The 15,097-nt window shown below is 39.2% G+C and overlaps 2 protein-coding genes across 4 annotated transcripts; one reads left to right on the forward strand and one right to left on the reverse strand.

Moving 5' to 3' along the window:
• The first annotated feature begins 76 nt into the window (after positions 1-76).
• On the forward strand, positions 77-7,971 carry LOC136346042 (NADP-dependent malic enzyme-like). Of its 2 annotated transcripts, none has more exons than XM_066294890.1 (11): positions 77-330; positions 2,776-2,956; positions 5,410-5,568; positions 5,632-5,813; positions 5,873-6,105; positions 6,331-6,491; positions 6,540-6,687; positions 6,742-7,061; positions 7,119-7,289; positions 7,347-7,470; positions 7,525-7,971. In XM_066294890.1, the coding sequence occupies exons 1-11, from the start codon at positions 140-142 to the stop codon at positions 7,638-7,640; spliced, it is 1,986 nt and encodes a 661-aa protein (XP_066150987.1). In that variant the 5' UTR covers positions 77-139; the 3' UTR covers positions 7,641-7,971. The 2 variants fall into 2 exon arrangements, with proteins under 2 accessions (XP_066150987.1, XP_066150989.1); XM_066294892.1 differs by lacking the exon at positions 77-330 and adding an exon at positions 904-1,135.
• A 295-nt stretch (positions 7,972-8,266) lies between these two features.
• drosha (ribonuclease 3 drosha) lies at positions 8,267-15,050 on the reverse strand. 2 transcript variants are annotated; one of them, XM_066294609.1, is made up of 14 exons: positions 14,658-15,050; positions 14,138-14,318; positions 13,818-14,050; positions 12,442-13,751; positions 11,506-11,700; positions 11,181-11,450; positions 10,947-11,124; positions 10,668-10,899; positions 9,670-9,966; positions 9,456-9,617; positions 9,246-9,406; positions 9,046-9,191; positions 8,815-8,995; positions 8,267-8,754 (listed from the first exon to the last, which is right to left on the reverse strand). In XM_066294609.1, the coding sequence occupies exons 1-14, from the start codon at positions 14,921-14,923 to the stop codon at positions 8,496-8,498; spliced, it is 4,071 nt and encodes a 1,356-aa protein (XP_066150706.1). In that variant the 5' UTR covers positions 14,924-15,050; the 3' UTR covers positions 8,267-8,495. The 2 variants fall into 2 exon arrangements, with proteins under 2 accessions (XP_066150706.1, XP_066150705.1); XM_066294608.1 differs by having other exon boundaries at positions 8,267-8,757.
• Positions 15,051-15,097: the final 47 nt, after the last annotated feature.

Here is a 15,097-nt window from a genome sequence, read left to right on the forward strand (position 1 = left end):
AAAGTGGTCACAACAACAACGATTTTCAACTTTGTTTTATTCCATATTAAATCATGAATTCGCCAGTTCATAAGCTATTAGCCTGATAAGACTTTTTTTCAAATAACCTTAGAAGCTTATCATTACGGAAGAACCAGACATGATCGTCAATTCGGGTATAAATTCCAGCAAGTTACTTAAAACTCTCTACAATTACTTTAATGTTTGTGATACGCTAATTACTAGCAGTGATAAGGTGATCAGGCGGAGAAAAATGAGCACCAGAATATTCAAGCAGATACAGCAGAGCGCCGCTCTGGGCATCGAGACCACCGAAAATGCCGCCTATACGTAAGTATTTTTTGGTTCGGGGTTTGATGAAGATATTTGGAAAATTCGTTGGAAAATGCTAATCAATCGTCAAGGCCCTAGAGCGGAAACGGGATCAAGTTTTGCAGCATTTTAGGGACGCGAGCCAACTACAACGAAATTGTGCTTCTCGATGGAACTATGCGGCTGAGATGCTGAAGCACGACAAGAATTTAAATAGTTTATTTACAAATTCAACGAGTTTTTGCCGATTTTAAGTGCGCCAAGTGTGCTAGTAAAAACTGCACACACCCAGTACGGGCCTTAAGAGGGGGTCGGGAGGTGGCTCAAGGCGGCAAACCAGGAAGGACGGCGGACTTACTTGGTCGGCAGTTTTTCCGAGTATAGGAGAAAGTGGTTAAAAATTTCGCCAAGGGCGCAAGACTTGCTAACCTGAACTAACCTGCACGTATCACAACAATATACCAAACTCGAAACCAGTCTTCATCAGTCTTGCGCAACAATAAATTAATTAGACAATTTGGAAACACACATAATAAGTTTCTACAATTGCGCATTCTTCAATTATATGGTTTTAATGTTTCCTTGTTGCACACCCATATGGGCTGCGCTTCGCTGGTCGTAGGAAACACAGAGAAAATCTATAGTCACTGGTTAAAAGTCTTGTGCTCAGGAGTGAAAAAATGACTTTAATATTATAGCACGCCGAAATTGTTTTATTTGTATTATTGTGTGGTTATATGATAATGGGGAATACTGCAAATGTAACTTCGCCTTGCAGAAATTCGAATCAGAAAAATATTTCAACAGGGAATAACGGACGCCGGTAAGTGACTTCTACTACCTCGGGTAATCCGCAGGTGTCACGAATTTTACCTGAAGGGTTTGAAGTACAGATTTTCAGTAACAGTGATGACAAAAAAGACCGAATTCGAACTTCCAAAATGTTTGCAAAAATCGAATTAACGTGTGGAGCTTCGCTCAGTTATGTGCAGCTTGAAAGAGCGCCAGCCCCTTTTAGGCGCGGTCCTACGGAGAGGTTCTCTTATCATGCAATTGTGTTTCCATAGCAAAACCACAGTAGCCGCCAAAACACTTTTTTATTCCAACCCCAAATTTCAATAGTTCATTAAGACGTTTTGTCCCTGATTTTCTTCCGAAATTCAAGCTGCCAGCTGCTGACAACTAGAAAAGGTATTGGCGGAAGCAATCGGCCAAAAAACAATAATTTTATTGAAACACTTCCGAGAATTTAGTTGATATTATCACACCTTAAATATTAAAGAAAATATCTCCATTTTTGCCCCTGCAAACTCTCATTTGCCGCCGCTTTGCATGGACCTATGACCCATATCTGACGTTAATTGCTGCTTACCATATAGCCCTCCCCTTCGAGTACACGCTCCTGAACCATTAAATTAAGATTGAATATACAACGTACGTCTACTAGCATTTAGAGCCTGTTTGACCACTTAGCGTAGAAGGATATATCCCAAGGCTTTTGTCTTCGTCTAACTTTATGTAATAAATAAAGGCGGCTATATTAGGCGGGGTTAGTGGCGCTGAACATGATTTGATGCCATAGGCCAGAGTGGGGGCAACTCTTATGTTTACTTTAATAGCATTCGCACGATTGTCCCAATTAAAAATAGAGCTTCCTTCGCAACAATGCTCTTGACAACATCTTGGATCATATTTGATTTTATGGTACATAAAGCGGCCCACGCCACTTGCTCTGCAGGAAATGGTCTTTAGGACACAATTTATTTTGATTAAATGCGGCGAAACATTTCCTAAATACAGAGCGATCAAATAAAAAATTACGATCTTTTGAAAACACCCTGTATTTTTTAATTGCGGAAAAAATCCGTCCAGTACGTCCCTAGATATTGACTAAAGCCAATAAATTACATTACGTTTTTTTAAGGCATTTGAAAGATTTTCATAAACAGTTTACAGTATTTTACCGCGGAAACTGACCACGTTAATGTGGACGTTAACGTGGACTTTGTGCTCACTGCACTCTGAGGAATCTACGGCAGCAATTCTATCCCACAAACCTAAGGTAATCATGATGTAATACTGCAAATCTGCGATTAGATTAGCTTGATGAAGATCGTTACTACGAATGTTTTCGGAATGAGATTTGAATTAGGCACATTGATCCTCAATTATCCTCACATACGCACTCACACATTACATCCGCCTACTGACCGTAGGCCACAAACAGCATAAAAACGAAAATGCGTTGCGTCACAAGGTTAACAGCTGATGGGACCTGACGCTCAGCGTCGCGACGCACGTCCTGAACCGTTCCCCCCCAAAAAAAAGGCAGGCGCACGCGTCAACACTGTAAGCAGGAAAATTTCCTGCCATCGCGTAATACTTTTTACTATTACTCGGCGATATTTTAAAAACGGACAAGGTGCGCTTGTAGTCACTCACTCACCGGCTCTGTAATTCCAGCTGTATCGTCACCACCAAAGAGGTGAAAGGGAAAAGAGTCGATTCAAAGTTGCAGAACGGCGTAGCTCTGGATAACGTTGTTATGGAGAAGGACAGGCTGGGACAGTGGGGAAATGGGGACTACTTTGTTCCTGGATCGGAGAGCGGCTTGGACCGGCTGAAAAATCCTGGATTAAATAAGGTCAGTTTCAATGTTATTTCACATATCACATGTATTGCAACAATCATAGCAATAATCGTCTAGTGTAAGCTTGAATTGCATCATTCAGAAATTTTTATTATGACTGCAATAATTGATGACTATGAAATAATCAATGACAGCTGCAGCATTGTTAATCCACGTTATTGACATTAACTTTTCTGCCGCCATTGTATCAAGATTGGGACGTACGTACGTGAAAAAGTCCGCAACGACCCTTCCTAGTATTATTCCGAAAATCTAAATCAGTCATTCATAACGTTTCATACGCAATAACAGCGATGAGAATCCGGTCCTGACGTCACACATGAGCATGGAACCCAACGTGAAAGGTGTAATATACTGAGAACTACAAAATCATTCGGTTGACCTTAGCGCGGCCCAGAAGGTGATTAGCAGATTTATTATAATTAAGAAAACACATGAGGAACATTTGCTAATTGTCACGTCAAGACTTGTAAGGCAACAAAACAATTACCTGGCTGCTTAATGTGTAATAATTAAATTAATTACGTAGAGATTGTTATGTGGTAGCGCTCTTAAAACCTGGGTCCACATTCCCCTCGTTGCTATGGGTTATACTTTATAGGCAGACTTGAAATATTAAGTACGTACGTTGGAATCAATCAATCTGGCTGTAAAGTGTAAAACCATGAGATTATCATAAGACTAGCTGTCACCTTGTCGATTCAGTAGAGTTCAGATTAAAAAGGACAATGACAAAAATACGCGTAATTTTGCATCAGTTTGTAAGCATGATAATTATGGGTTTAGAGTGAACTTTATTCCTAAATTGCTGTTGTATGTGCTTCGAAATATTATACATAACTTGAACTTTGCACTGAAGGTAATCTCAAGATGCTCCAGAACACTTGAAAATAGGAACGAAAATGCAAATACGATACGCTTCATGACTAATGTGAATCCCAAAGCTCGCAGTTCTATAGCTAGATGAAACCTTGTTATACATTTGCCAGCGATTTCTTTTAATTCGTTGGTCATTATCATCTTGCTGGCCTTAAGCAGCACATCATTATCCTCGATTTACACATTCACTGGCAACCCTTTTACCCAATGAAAGTATGCGTCTTTGTTAACATTCGCCTATTTATGCTTATATGTTACATGTGCGAAGGCCAAAGATTGCAATTTTTGTCTATCTAATAAACGCACTAAATTGTCTTTATTCAACTGGAAATTGCCGGTTATAAGGAATTCATTTAGTTACTGTTTTGTTTATGCAGATTTTTCAGACAAAACAGGCGTTTCGCCCCAGGATATTGTAATTGATAAAGTATCGTGTAGACACCGACCGCAGGTCAAATGTGTAAGTCCGAGAATCGCAAATCGTTATAAGCCGAGCAAAGGTTCTTTAGAATTACAATAATTTATTGGCAGATTGATGTAATTCTATTGTAATTGAGTCATTCACGGTGGATCCTTTGTTAAGCGTCTTCATTTAGCAGCGAACATCTCACTTTGCATTGCTCTTCATCATAGGGGAGGCAGACGCGTTGTTGCATTATGTAATGGGTCCAATATTTGGGAAACTCAAAGAAACGAATTAGGAACAGCACACCGTTTTTACATTCAACCATAGACAGGCTTCCCTTTTGCGCAATGTGGGGTATACTTGCGTGAAAAGTCCGCGATTTAAACTATCGATTGACCGCCTAATATTATCATAGTAGGGCACCAAAAATGCCTCTCCAAGGACCATTGCCGCCCTCATTTCCCTCAGTCATGCGTTTAATTTCATTTGATGTAACATGACAGACTTGTGGTGGGATTTGGTGCCAAAAGTCGGGTTCGAAGTGCCTATCCCTGAAAATCTAGGGGACGTTCTTGGCAGGGTAAATATACCACGAACGAAACTCGTAATTTTCTAACCATCGCACCATACGTATTTTTGTATTATTTACACATACAGAAACCCACATGTGTCTGCTATCAGTAATGTTTATACGACTGTCTTGTGATCTTTGTTTATAAACATTCATAAATTATATAACACGAAACGTATACAGATTCTTTTCCAACCCTTTTTTGCATGTTTGAGACACATTGTTCGTTTTTTCTTTTATTTGTTTTTGTAATAACGCGCCATAGACTAGAAGAGGTTGTTGGGGCGGTGAAAGTGGACACTATGCTCAGGCAAAACTACCTGAGAAACCTCTTAAGGTTTTCAGAACTCTTTCTTTCATTCTGAAAATGATGACTGATATGCCACCAAAATGTCAAGAAAATCTTTTCTTGACATTTTGGAGCCATTAGTCAAAGACAAATACTGTTCTTGGTTAATTTTAACTAGGCACAGTGTGCAATTCCACCACTCCAATAACTGTTTCAGGAACGCGAGTAATTTCCCAAAAGAAAATCAAAGATAGAATCCTATATGTGGTTTCAAATGATGCGCATAAAATTCACTTCAACAGGGTTTGGCATTTACCTTTGAAGAGCGACAAGCCCTGGGCATCCATGGTCTATTACCACCTCGTGTGAAGACTCAGGAAGAACAGGTGCAACATTGCAAAGTATGTCTGGATAGACTCGATGATCCTCTCAACAAATATCTCTTCCTTATGGGATTATTGGTAAGTCTTTCCCTGTAGTAGAAAAACATAGTATTAATCTCCAAATCACATTCTTGGCCTCAGGACCGCAATGAAAAGCTGTTCTACAGATTTGCCAGGGAGTATGTTCATGATATCATGCCCATAGTGTACACACCAGTTGTCGGACTTGCATGTCAAAACTTCGGCTTAGTATTCAGGAGGCCCAGGGGACTTTTCATAACGATTTACGATAAAGGACACGTCTATGAAGTAATCAAAAATTGGTGAGTGAGTTCAATCTCTCTATTACCAAAAAAAGCAGCAAACGCTCTACTTTTTTCAGGCCATCTACAGATGTAAGAGTGGTAGTGGTAACAGATGGTGAACGTATTCTAGGTCTGGGAGATTTAGGTGCTTGTGGCATGGGAATTCCCATTGGCAAGTTGGCCTTATACACCGCTCTGGCAGGCATAAAACCGCACCAGTGTTTGCCCATTACCATCGATGTGGGCACTAACAACGAGCAATATTTGAGCGATCCTTTATATATCGGGTTGAGGCAGAGAAGAGTTAGAGGTACGTAACTGAATGGAGTAATAGATATCAAAAACTCTCTTAGACATCAAAGAACGGTTTAAATGCAAAAGTAAAATTAAAGTAATTTAAATATATGAGACGGGGGGAGAGGTATAAGCTGGACATAATATGAAACATACGGGATGGCTCAAAGAAGTTCATTTGAATTCAACTTCTTCCATCTAATATTATTTATTCTAATTTTTCCTATTCTATTGTATATAGGTCAGGAATATGACGATCTGATAGAAGAATTCATGCAAGCTGTGGTGCATCGTTACGGCCAGAATTGTCTCGTCCAATACGAGGATTTTGGTAACTCGAACGCCTTCCGTTTACTGGAAAAATACAGACATAGCTATTGCACTTTCAACGATGATATTCAGGTTGTTTCCGTTATTAATAAGTTTCCAAAAAATTAATTGTTGCCTTAGGGAACTGCCAGTGTTGCTGTGGCCGGCCTATTGGCTTCATTGAAAATAACCAAGAAAAGACTGAGCGACAATGTGCTGGTGTTCCAGGGTGCTGGAGAAGCCAATTTGGGAATCGCACAATTGTGTGTTATGGCCATGGTCGATGAAGGTATGTACTGATTTTGTCTATTTTTATAAGAAGGTGACTAATTTCGTTGTACAGGTACTAGTGAGGAGGAGGCGAAAAGCAAAATTTGGATGGTTGACTCAAAGGGGCTCATCGTGAAAGATCGTCCAGATGGGGGTATATCTGAACATAAGGCGCCTTACGCACAAAAGCACGCTCCTATCAAAACTCTTACTGAAGTTGTAAAGACGGTTAAACCATCGATTTTGGTCGGCGCTGCTGCTATAGCTGGGGCATTTTCCGAAGAAATTCTTAGAGAAATGGCGAAGAACAACAAGCAGCCCGTTATTTTCGCTTTGAGCAATCCCACAAGCAAGGCTGAATGCACTGCCGAACAGGCCTATAACTTTACAAATGTAAATAGTGGCTTACTTAAAACAATAAATGTAATTTTTAATCATTTTTCTTGACAGGGAACCTGTGTGTTTGCTAGTGGCAGCCCATTTGATCCTGTAACTGTGAATGGCAAGAAGCACTGTCCAGGACAAGGTAATAACGCCTATATTTTTCCAGGAGTTGGGCTAGGAGTAATGTGTGCCGGAATCAAAACTATTGGAGAGGATCATTTCCTTATGGCCGCACAAGTAACAATTTTCTATTTTGGGTGGAATGTATTTCTAAGCAGCTTTTTTCTCATTAAGGCGCTATCTGAAATGGTAACTGAACAAGATCTGGAGAAAGGCAGCATCTACCCATCTCTATCTAGGGTGACTGAGTGCTCCATCAGGATTGCCACGAATCTTGTTGAATACGCCTATAAAGAAGGTTTAACTAATATCCCTAATAATGCAGTAAATGCATTTGTAATTTTTTTTTCAGGAAATGCCTCGATTTTTCCAGAACCTCAAGACAAAGAGGCGTTTGTTCGGGCCCAAATGTACACCACCGACTACGTTCCAGCACTGCCTAGTATATATTCTTACCCCAAATTGTAATTTTATCATCAATCTTTTAGGTGACTTGTTGCCCTGGAAGTTGTAACTTACCTGTGCATATAGAATTAACAATAAATCTTATATGTTTTACTTTTAATAATAAAGGGGCTGTGCCTGTTTTCTTTTATATTATATGAATTTTCTTGCAAATTATGGTTTAATATATGTAGGTTTATAACGTTTTAAGACACTTATTATTTGGAACAATAATTACCCTTAACATCTTTTAGATTAAGTGGAAAAGTAATTGCAAACTATTTTTGTTGAATAACTGTTGGTCTTTAGGATCTAAATTGAGTGATTATTAAATGGATGTTGTTTCAAAAACAAACTTATAGTTATCTTTTTTACCTCGGATTTGGAAAGAAACAAACAATTTGGAAAAGCATTGAAAACTTAAAGATCTTTCGGTAGCTCCAAGTATGTCCGAAATAGTATTGTTTCAGAAATACAGGTTGTTAAAAGAACCTTGGCATTTTGAAAAAAATCAGACTCGTGTATCCTAGTTGATAGTAGCCACTGAACCATTTTCATAGATTTTATAGATTTAATTATTTCTTATCCACTTTTTTGGTTTATGGAAAGTTAGTTGGAAGGTTTAATGTTAAAAAAAAAGTCAATTTTACTGATATTATTAAATCGTCAATATTAAAAACCACATGGCAATATTTCAATGATCGAACGCAAAGCGACTAGCACTATAATAATCATTCAAATTCATCATACACAAATTAAAAATGCTCCACAATAATAGCAAAAATTACACTCACAATAATTATTCATATTGGAAAAATTTGTCATAATATGCAATGATATCACGCAATTAATAGTTACTTTTCTGCAGATTGCAACATCTTATTTAAATCGACTAGAAGACCCTTCCCTTTTCGTAACCATATCGTTGTCAACCAACTTTTCGTTACGCGCAACTAACCTCCCAAAATTTGTCTTTTGAGGCATATTTCTGCTACCTGAGGTCTTTCTATTTTTCCTGTCGGATTTAACCGACCTCACAGTGCTTGTGGTGGTTGTTGAACCATCAGAGTCCGTGCCATCCTCGTTATAACTACTAGATGGAGTGACAGAACGAATGGAAGATCTTGATTTTGATGTTCTTCTAATAAACAAATATTTTTAAATATCTCTGTTTAATTTATAATTAGTATTGACGTACCTAGAAGATTTCCGTCTATCTTCACCTTTGCGTCCAGCAGGACTCTTTGACCTAAATCTACGCCTCGAATAGCTCTCCGGTGATTTCGTGTCTCTTTCCTTGCTGATAGACTTATTCTTCCTCTGCCGTCGCATACTTTTCACTATAACTCTTTTCTGATGATCCAGCTGTGGAAAGAGGTCTAAACGGCAGAATATTAAATATGTTGTTTATTACAGGCAATTTATTTACCGTGCGAAATTTCCAATGCTTTTTTAGCAGCATTCATTTCAGCCTCCTGAATGCTGTGCCCCATTGCACTTGCCAATCTTTTTGCCCTAAAATATACTGCCACTCTATAGACCCTTGTGTTTGTTGGACCTTTGCACTCAATAACTCTAAAATATTGTCATGAAAGTGATATGTTAAGAAATATGTTTTATAGCATGTACTTGTAAACCGGTATATCAGGTTCTCCTCCATCCATGGTTCGCAGAGTGAGACAACACTGTTGCAACTTGGATTTTGGGTCGTTCCAGTCTTGGTTCATTATAAAATCTTGCAGCCTGGGAAATAAGGTGACTTGACAGAAAAGTTCACAGTATTCCATGCCCTAAAACAATCAATTCAAGTGTCCGACTTAACCTTCGATGTTGGTCTACCTGGTCGACATACAGAGCCCCAATAAAAGCCTCCAGAAGATCGGCCCTATCTTTGGTTTTAAGCTCCGGTTTCGGATTACTGTAAAGCGCATATTGAGCCATTCCCAAATCATCACACACCACTGCTTGAGTTCTGTTGTTTACAAGAGAACTCCTCAATAGCTATAACAGAGCTATATAAGTCTAGCGCTCTTTTACCCACTTTCCAACATACAGATAAATGCCCTTCATGATGTTCAGGGAAATATCTATAGAGATATTCAGACGCGATCAGTTGCAATACTGTATCCCCCAAGAATTCCAATCTTTGATTGGACCCCATAGTCAAATTAGTGTACCCCACACTTCTGTCGGTGAAAGCTCTAGCCAACAGTCTTATATGATTAAACTCTACATTGATGCTTTTCTCGAACTCAGTTAGTTTGTGCAGGATATCAAATTTTTGAATGCAGTGACGATCGCCGGTCGGTTCTTGTTCTTGTAAAGGATGGGGCGGTAAGTTGACCCACACCTAAAAGGGGGGCAGACTCATCACGGATGCATTATTATGGCAACATTATCACTAACAACCAGCTCCTTGAATCTAGAGAGGAGAATTTTCTTGGAGACATTCTGCATGTTTTCCTACTGCTGATTGAATTACTTTGACTTCATTCTGAGGGAACGATCTATTCTTTAGATTCAAGAATCTGGCAGATTGGCCACTTACAAAGGGCTGCAATGCCAGATTTAAAAGGCCCTTGCACACCCCACTCTCGCCCTCTCATAGAAATTCATTGATTTTGGAATAATTATTTTGCTACTATGTGAAACTCGATGAATTTCAATGGGGGAAAAGGTGATCGTTGCGGATTAGTTTGAACTATGTGGTGGTTTTAATTTATTAAACCTCGGAACTTCTACGCAACTACACAACATCTCCCAATACCCTCCAAACTCACTACTTACATTCAACCCAACTACTCGAATTCCTAAAGGTGGTGTACACATGGCTGGCTTTAATTGAAACGCATGTGTACATTGTTACTATTATCCAATGTTACTCATGCTTTTCGGTGAAAAGCTCATCCATTTCACATCCGCAGCCGATCCATGTTTTTACCGATTAATTTTAATTGAATAATTTCTCAAATATTACATGTGGCTAATGTTGAAGCGAAACGAAACTGTGAACCAAATAATAACAAGTCAGATTAATAGAACAACTCTTACTTTTAGTAAGTCGGGATCCTGCTTGAAGAGGGTGTTGGAAAAGACGCGATCTGCAACATCGATGCCTCCATCAAGGAACAACGCCCCCATAAGGGCCTCAAAACAGTTGGCCATTGCATGTTTCAGCTCCAGATCATGGCACAAATCCGAGCCGTGCGCATAAAGCATGAATTGATCCAGTTTCAGCACCCTTGCCAGAATGGCCAGGTGTTGATTCTGAACTATCGCAGCTCTGCAAAGAGTGGGTGAAACCCTTCCTAGCTATGTTAAACTCAATACCTGTAGGTGGCCAAACCACCTTCCTCCAACTCCGGAAACGAGAAGAATAAATGTATGGATGACAAGAATTCAACCACCGCATCACCTAAAAATTCTAAACGTTCGTTGTGTGTTATGTTTGACTCAGTCTCTTCCTGTTTTCCGAAACGAGACATGATATTAATGAGCGTGTTTATCCCTGAAATTTAAGGGATTCAGAGATAGCACTATGCGAGAGAAGATCGGCTGTCGGACCTCTTTTCCTCGTATTCATATAGTGGATTCTCCTATCTCCATATTCCGGTTGTCGGATACCGCAATTAGTTAAAGTGTTGCGCGCGTGGTCTGGATTGGTCCCAAAGTTTTCCCTGTATGAAGGATGAGTTAAGGCTAGCTGCAGCAAGCCTCGATTTTTGAATTTATAATCCAATGAACCTTCCAGGATGTTCAGGGAATTGTGGAATCTCAGATGGCACACTAACACCGGCATTAGCATCGCATGTTGCACGATGTCGCACATGATACCTGAGAGAGGAAAAATCTTGTTTGCTTCATCGCTATCATCAGAACAAATTAATACCAGTTCTATAAAATCCCTCTGCGGAGACTGCTACAGTTACGTCCCGTTTCATTTGACCCTGCGTCCTCATTTCTTGCAGTTTATTTTCTTTCGCTTCCAGTTTCCTCTTATCATCGAAGGTCGGTTTCGACATGTTCGCAATGAGATGCCGGAACTTGACATACTCCCTCCAAGCCTTCTGATACTCCGGATTACCTGTGCCAGGAAGAAATTATTTGCTAAAATGTTGGAAACTGCAACATACAGCGACAGGGATTAAAGTTTATTTGTTTCCAAGATGGACACGATCCAAGCAAGAGCACGCACAGTCACAACAAAACTATGGACCAAGACCGCATTTAGGCCCTCTTAATATGTAATAAAGGTTGATATGTGAGCCTATCGCTAAAATAATTCAATGAATCAAAAATTGAAATACGTGAGGATGTTAGAAACTTATAAACAGCAATAAATAATAATCAATAAAATGTATGTAGGCGCGTACACAAACAGTGAGAATGATACTGATTACGACCCTATAAAACATTTTTGACGAAAAACTTATGGTACAAAGTCCTAAACTAACCATCTGGCCTTTGTACAAATGCATTTTTCGGATGGTTAGAAATATGTTCAAAGAGTTTTATAATTGTTTTTTATAATCACAAAAATCGGTATCTACCTGGGGTCGGGTCTAAGGATTTTTTTCAGTTTTTCATGAAATTTCACTATTACTCCAATGATAAACCCGGTAGGTATATTTTTAAAAATAAAGAATTCCCGGTTTACCTATATTTCCAAGTAGTACTTTCAAGAAATATAAAAATGTTTCACCTCAAAGCCGAAGGAAGTTTACTCAAAAATATACGAATTCTACCCATGATAAATGTTTTAAAATAAGGAAAATGCTATAATGAGAAGTATTGACGACCACCCTATATTGATTCAAACACACACCTGCATAGCTTAACTGTGGAGGTCTGATTCCGAAGTGCACGATCTCAGGAAACTTAAAATCCCCCTCTTTTTGCAAGTCAATATTCCGATCGAGCTGATCCACCCTCACTGAGCAGGGTTTCTTTCCTGGGTAGTTAACAATCATCCCCTTCATTTCATCGGCAAAGTTTTGCCACTCATACTGGGACATTTTCACCATACTCCCAAGCTCCGTGCGTTGAATTAAAGGCACTGAACTATCCAGTAAATATTTAAGAACTTCTTGCATGCAAAGTATCTCCTTGCCCCCGTCTGGCAATTCGCGTACAAATCGCGGCAGGAAATGGAATTGCGGACAGTGCTCGCTGTTCAATGATGTTACGATGTCTAAATCTACTAACTCCAATAGCTCCTTGAAGAGGAATATTGAGAATAAGTCAATTTCCGCTATGGTGAAGTTCTCGGGGAATTTCTCTTCATAGTACAAAATAGTGTACTCGATGTTGAATCTTATGACTTTGCATGGGGGCAAATTGGGGAGGCGGGCGTGAGAAATAATAGAAAATCCCTCGAAAATATACTCGTGCTCGTCGTGTTGAATGATAGTGGGAGCTTTAATAAGAAAATTGGTTGGAGGTGAGATTATGATTCTGTAATGAAATAACTTCTCAGCATTATTGGCGTAAACAGAGCATCTAGGTATGGGCAATTCCCCTGGATAAATCCCATGTCGAATCCCAGATTTCCTGGACTTCAAGGAACATCTACACAAGGGACCATCGTTCATCTCTCCAGGATCGTTAAACCACATCTCAGGATCTAATCGATCCGGGTGCTGTTGCTTTCTTTGAAGCTCCTCCATGCAATAATCTTCTTCATCAGTAAAACTATCATCAGAATCTGAGTCTGAGCTGCTGCTCACTTCAGTTTTGTGCTTACACATGCGTGTACGAGTTTTTCTAGGAGGAGGCTCATACTTTGGCTTCAACATATTCACAGCCTCCGCTCTATTCACCAAAGTGTCGTCAAAAGCTTTACAAAGGGTAACTAGTTTCTCTGTCCCTTTAACCACACCAAATTTTGATTCATCTCGCTGATAGTACAGTTCTGCTGGAGTAGACCTCGTCCAAATTTGTTTCTCCAAGGATATTATATCTTCATTTCTTTTCGCGTATTCTTCCAGCCGTTCGGTGATTTTCTGTTGGGTGTGGCAGTAATTGTTTTTCCATTGCTTAAGAATGGCATTTTTTTCACTTTGTAAAGCTTCAATTTCGCGTTCATTCTGTCTAGAAGGTTTACTTGACCAGGAAGATCTGTCTCGACTACGACTTCTAAAAATGTAAATGTGAAAAATACCTCTTCATTATTTTTTAATAACACTAATAAAATCCGCTTACCTGACTCGATTTCTCCATCTTGGTGGACTTCTACTTCTGAGTTTCTTGCTTAAATCAGCATGACCTTGACCTTCCAGGCTTCTGCTTCTCCTATTTCTACCACTCCACCTGCTACTTCTACTCCTACTTCTATGCCTGCTCTTGCTACGGCTTCTATATCTTCTCGACCAGTTAGCTGAATTTACAACACTATTTGAACTACCTGATTCATTATAACTAGTAGAAGCTGAAACCTGTAGGACAAAATCTGGCATAATGTTGTATCAACCGAATTGCTGGCAAAAGTTACTGAAGAAAAAATGGAAATCAAATAAACTTACATTGAAAGAACCACTAGCATTATCTGGTGTTGTTGATCCCTTATTACAAGGATTAGGAGCACAATTTAATTTGTAGTTTTGACTTGCAATTTGGTGATCTACTGGAAGTGGTCCATAGGGAGAAAGGGTATGATTATAAAGAGCTGGTGGTGGTACACAGAACTGACTAGATGAGATATATCTTAAATAAAAGTTGTTATGATAAAAATTGTTCAATACGTGTCAGATCTTAAATATTTATAGTAGGTTTAATGGTACTGAACTCATTTTTGCAATTTGAAGACTTGATATTTCAATTTTATTCGTTTATTGCTGAATGATTACTTAATGAGTTCCGTGTGGCTTTTCTTTCTAAAATAGTGCTTATCTTTGATTTTTAATTCACTGAAGGCCTTATAACTATAAAGTAACAATTCAATACCAGATCTACCCAAAAGTGTGTGATAAATGAATATCTGCTCTGCTTTCTGAGAACAAAGACGAACCCAGTGTTAAAATAGGAGAATACGTTTTTACTTACTCATACTGATAAACCTGGCCAGAGGTGCTTGTTACAGGGGGGCTATACACATTTCCTTGCTGTGGGTATCCAGCAACTCCCGTTGGAGGTCCCCTGTAATTACTCATAGCCCAAGTGGCATAATTCCACTGACCATACAGCACTGCGTTAGGCGGAGGGTCAGTGGAATTAGGAGAAACAGCGTTTTGGGGTCTTGAGAATGAAGATGCAGATGAAGCTAAAGGAGGTGGAGGTGACTGTTGGTTAAAATTCCATCGGTTGCTCATTATTCTAGAAACATTTGTAAAGTACCCAAGTGAATATCGCGTCAATTAGGAGAATAAATAGAAATTCTCATTGAATATTACTGAGAAATCGATAGAAACTTAGTTTTCACGTCGACAACTCCTTAAGATCAAGCGGAAAACTAACCTCACATTTAGATTCTCAATTTGGTATTG

The sequence above is a fragment of the Euwallacea fornicatus genome, chromosome 21, assembly GCF_040115645.1.
Source record: "Euwallacea fornicatus isolate EFF26 chromosome 21, ASM4011564v1, whole genome shotgun sequence".
NCBI classification, from domain to species: domain Eukaryota; kingdom Metazoa; phylum Arthropoda; class Insecta; order Coleoptera; family Curculionidae; genus Euwallacea; species Euwallacea fornicatus.

Coding starts and splice junctions, on each gene's coding strand:
- LOC136346042 (XM_066294890.1), top strand. CDS start 140: ATGATCGTCAATTCGGGTATAAATTCCAGCAAGTTACTTAAAACTCTC. Junction 5,814..5,872: donor TATGAAGTAATCAAAAATTG/GTGAGTGAGTTC, acceptor TACTTTTTTCAG/GCCATCTACAGATGTAAGAG. Junction 6,492..6,539: donor CTTTCAACGATGATATTCAG/GTTGTTTCCGTT, acceptor TTGTTGCCTTAG/GGAACTGCCAGTGTTGCTGT.
- drosha (XM_066294608.1), bottom strand. CDS start 14,923: ATGAGCAACCGATGGAATTTTAACCAACAGTCACCTCCACCTCCTTTA. Junction 11,451..11,505: donor AGAGGGATTTTATAGAACTG/GTATTAATTTGT, acceptor TTCCTCTCTCAG/GTATCATGTGCGACATCGTG. Junction 9,192..9,245: donor CCTGATATACCGGTTTACAA/GTACATGCTATA, acceptor ACAATATTTTAG/AGTTATTGAGTGCAAAGGTC.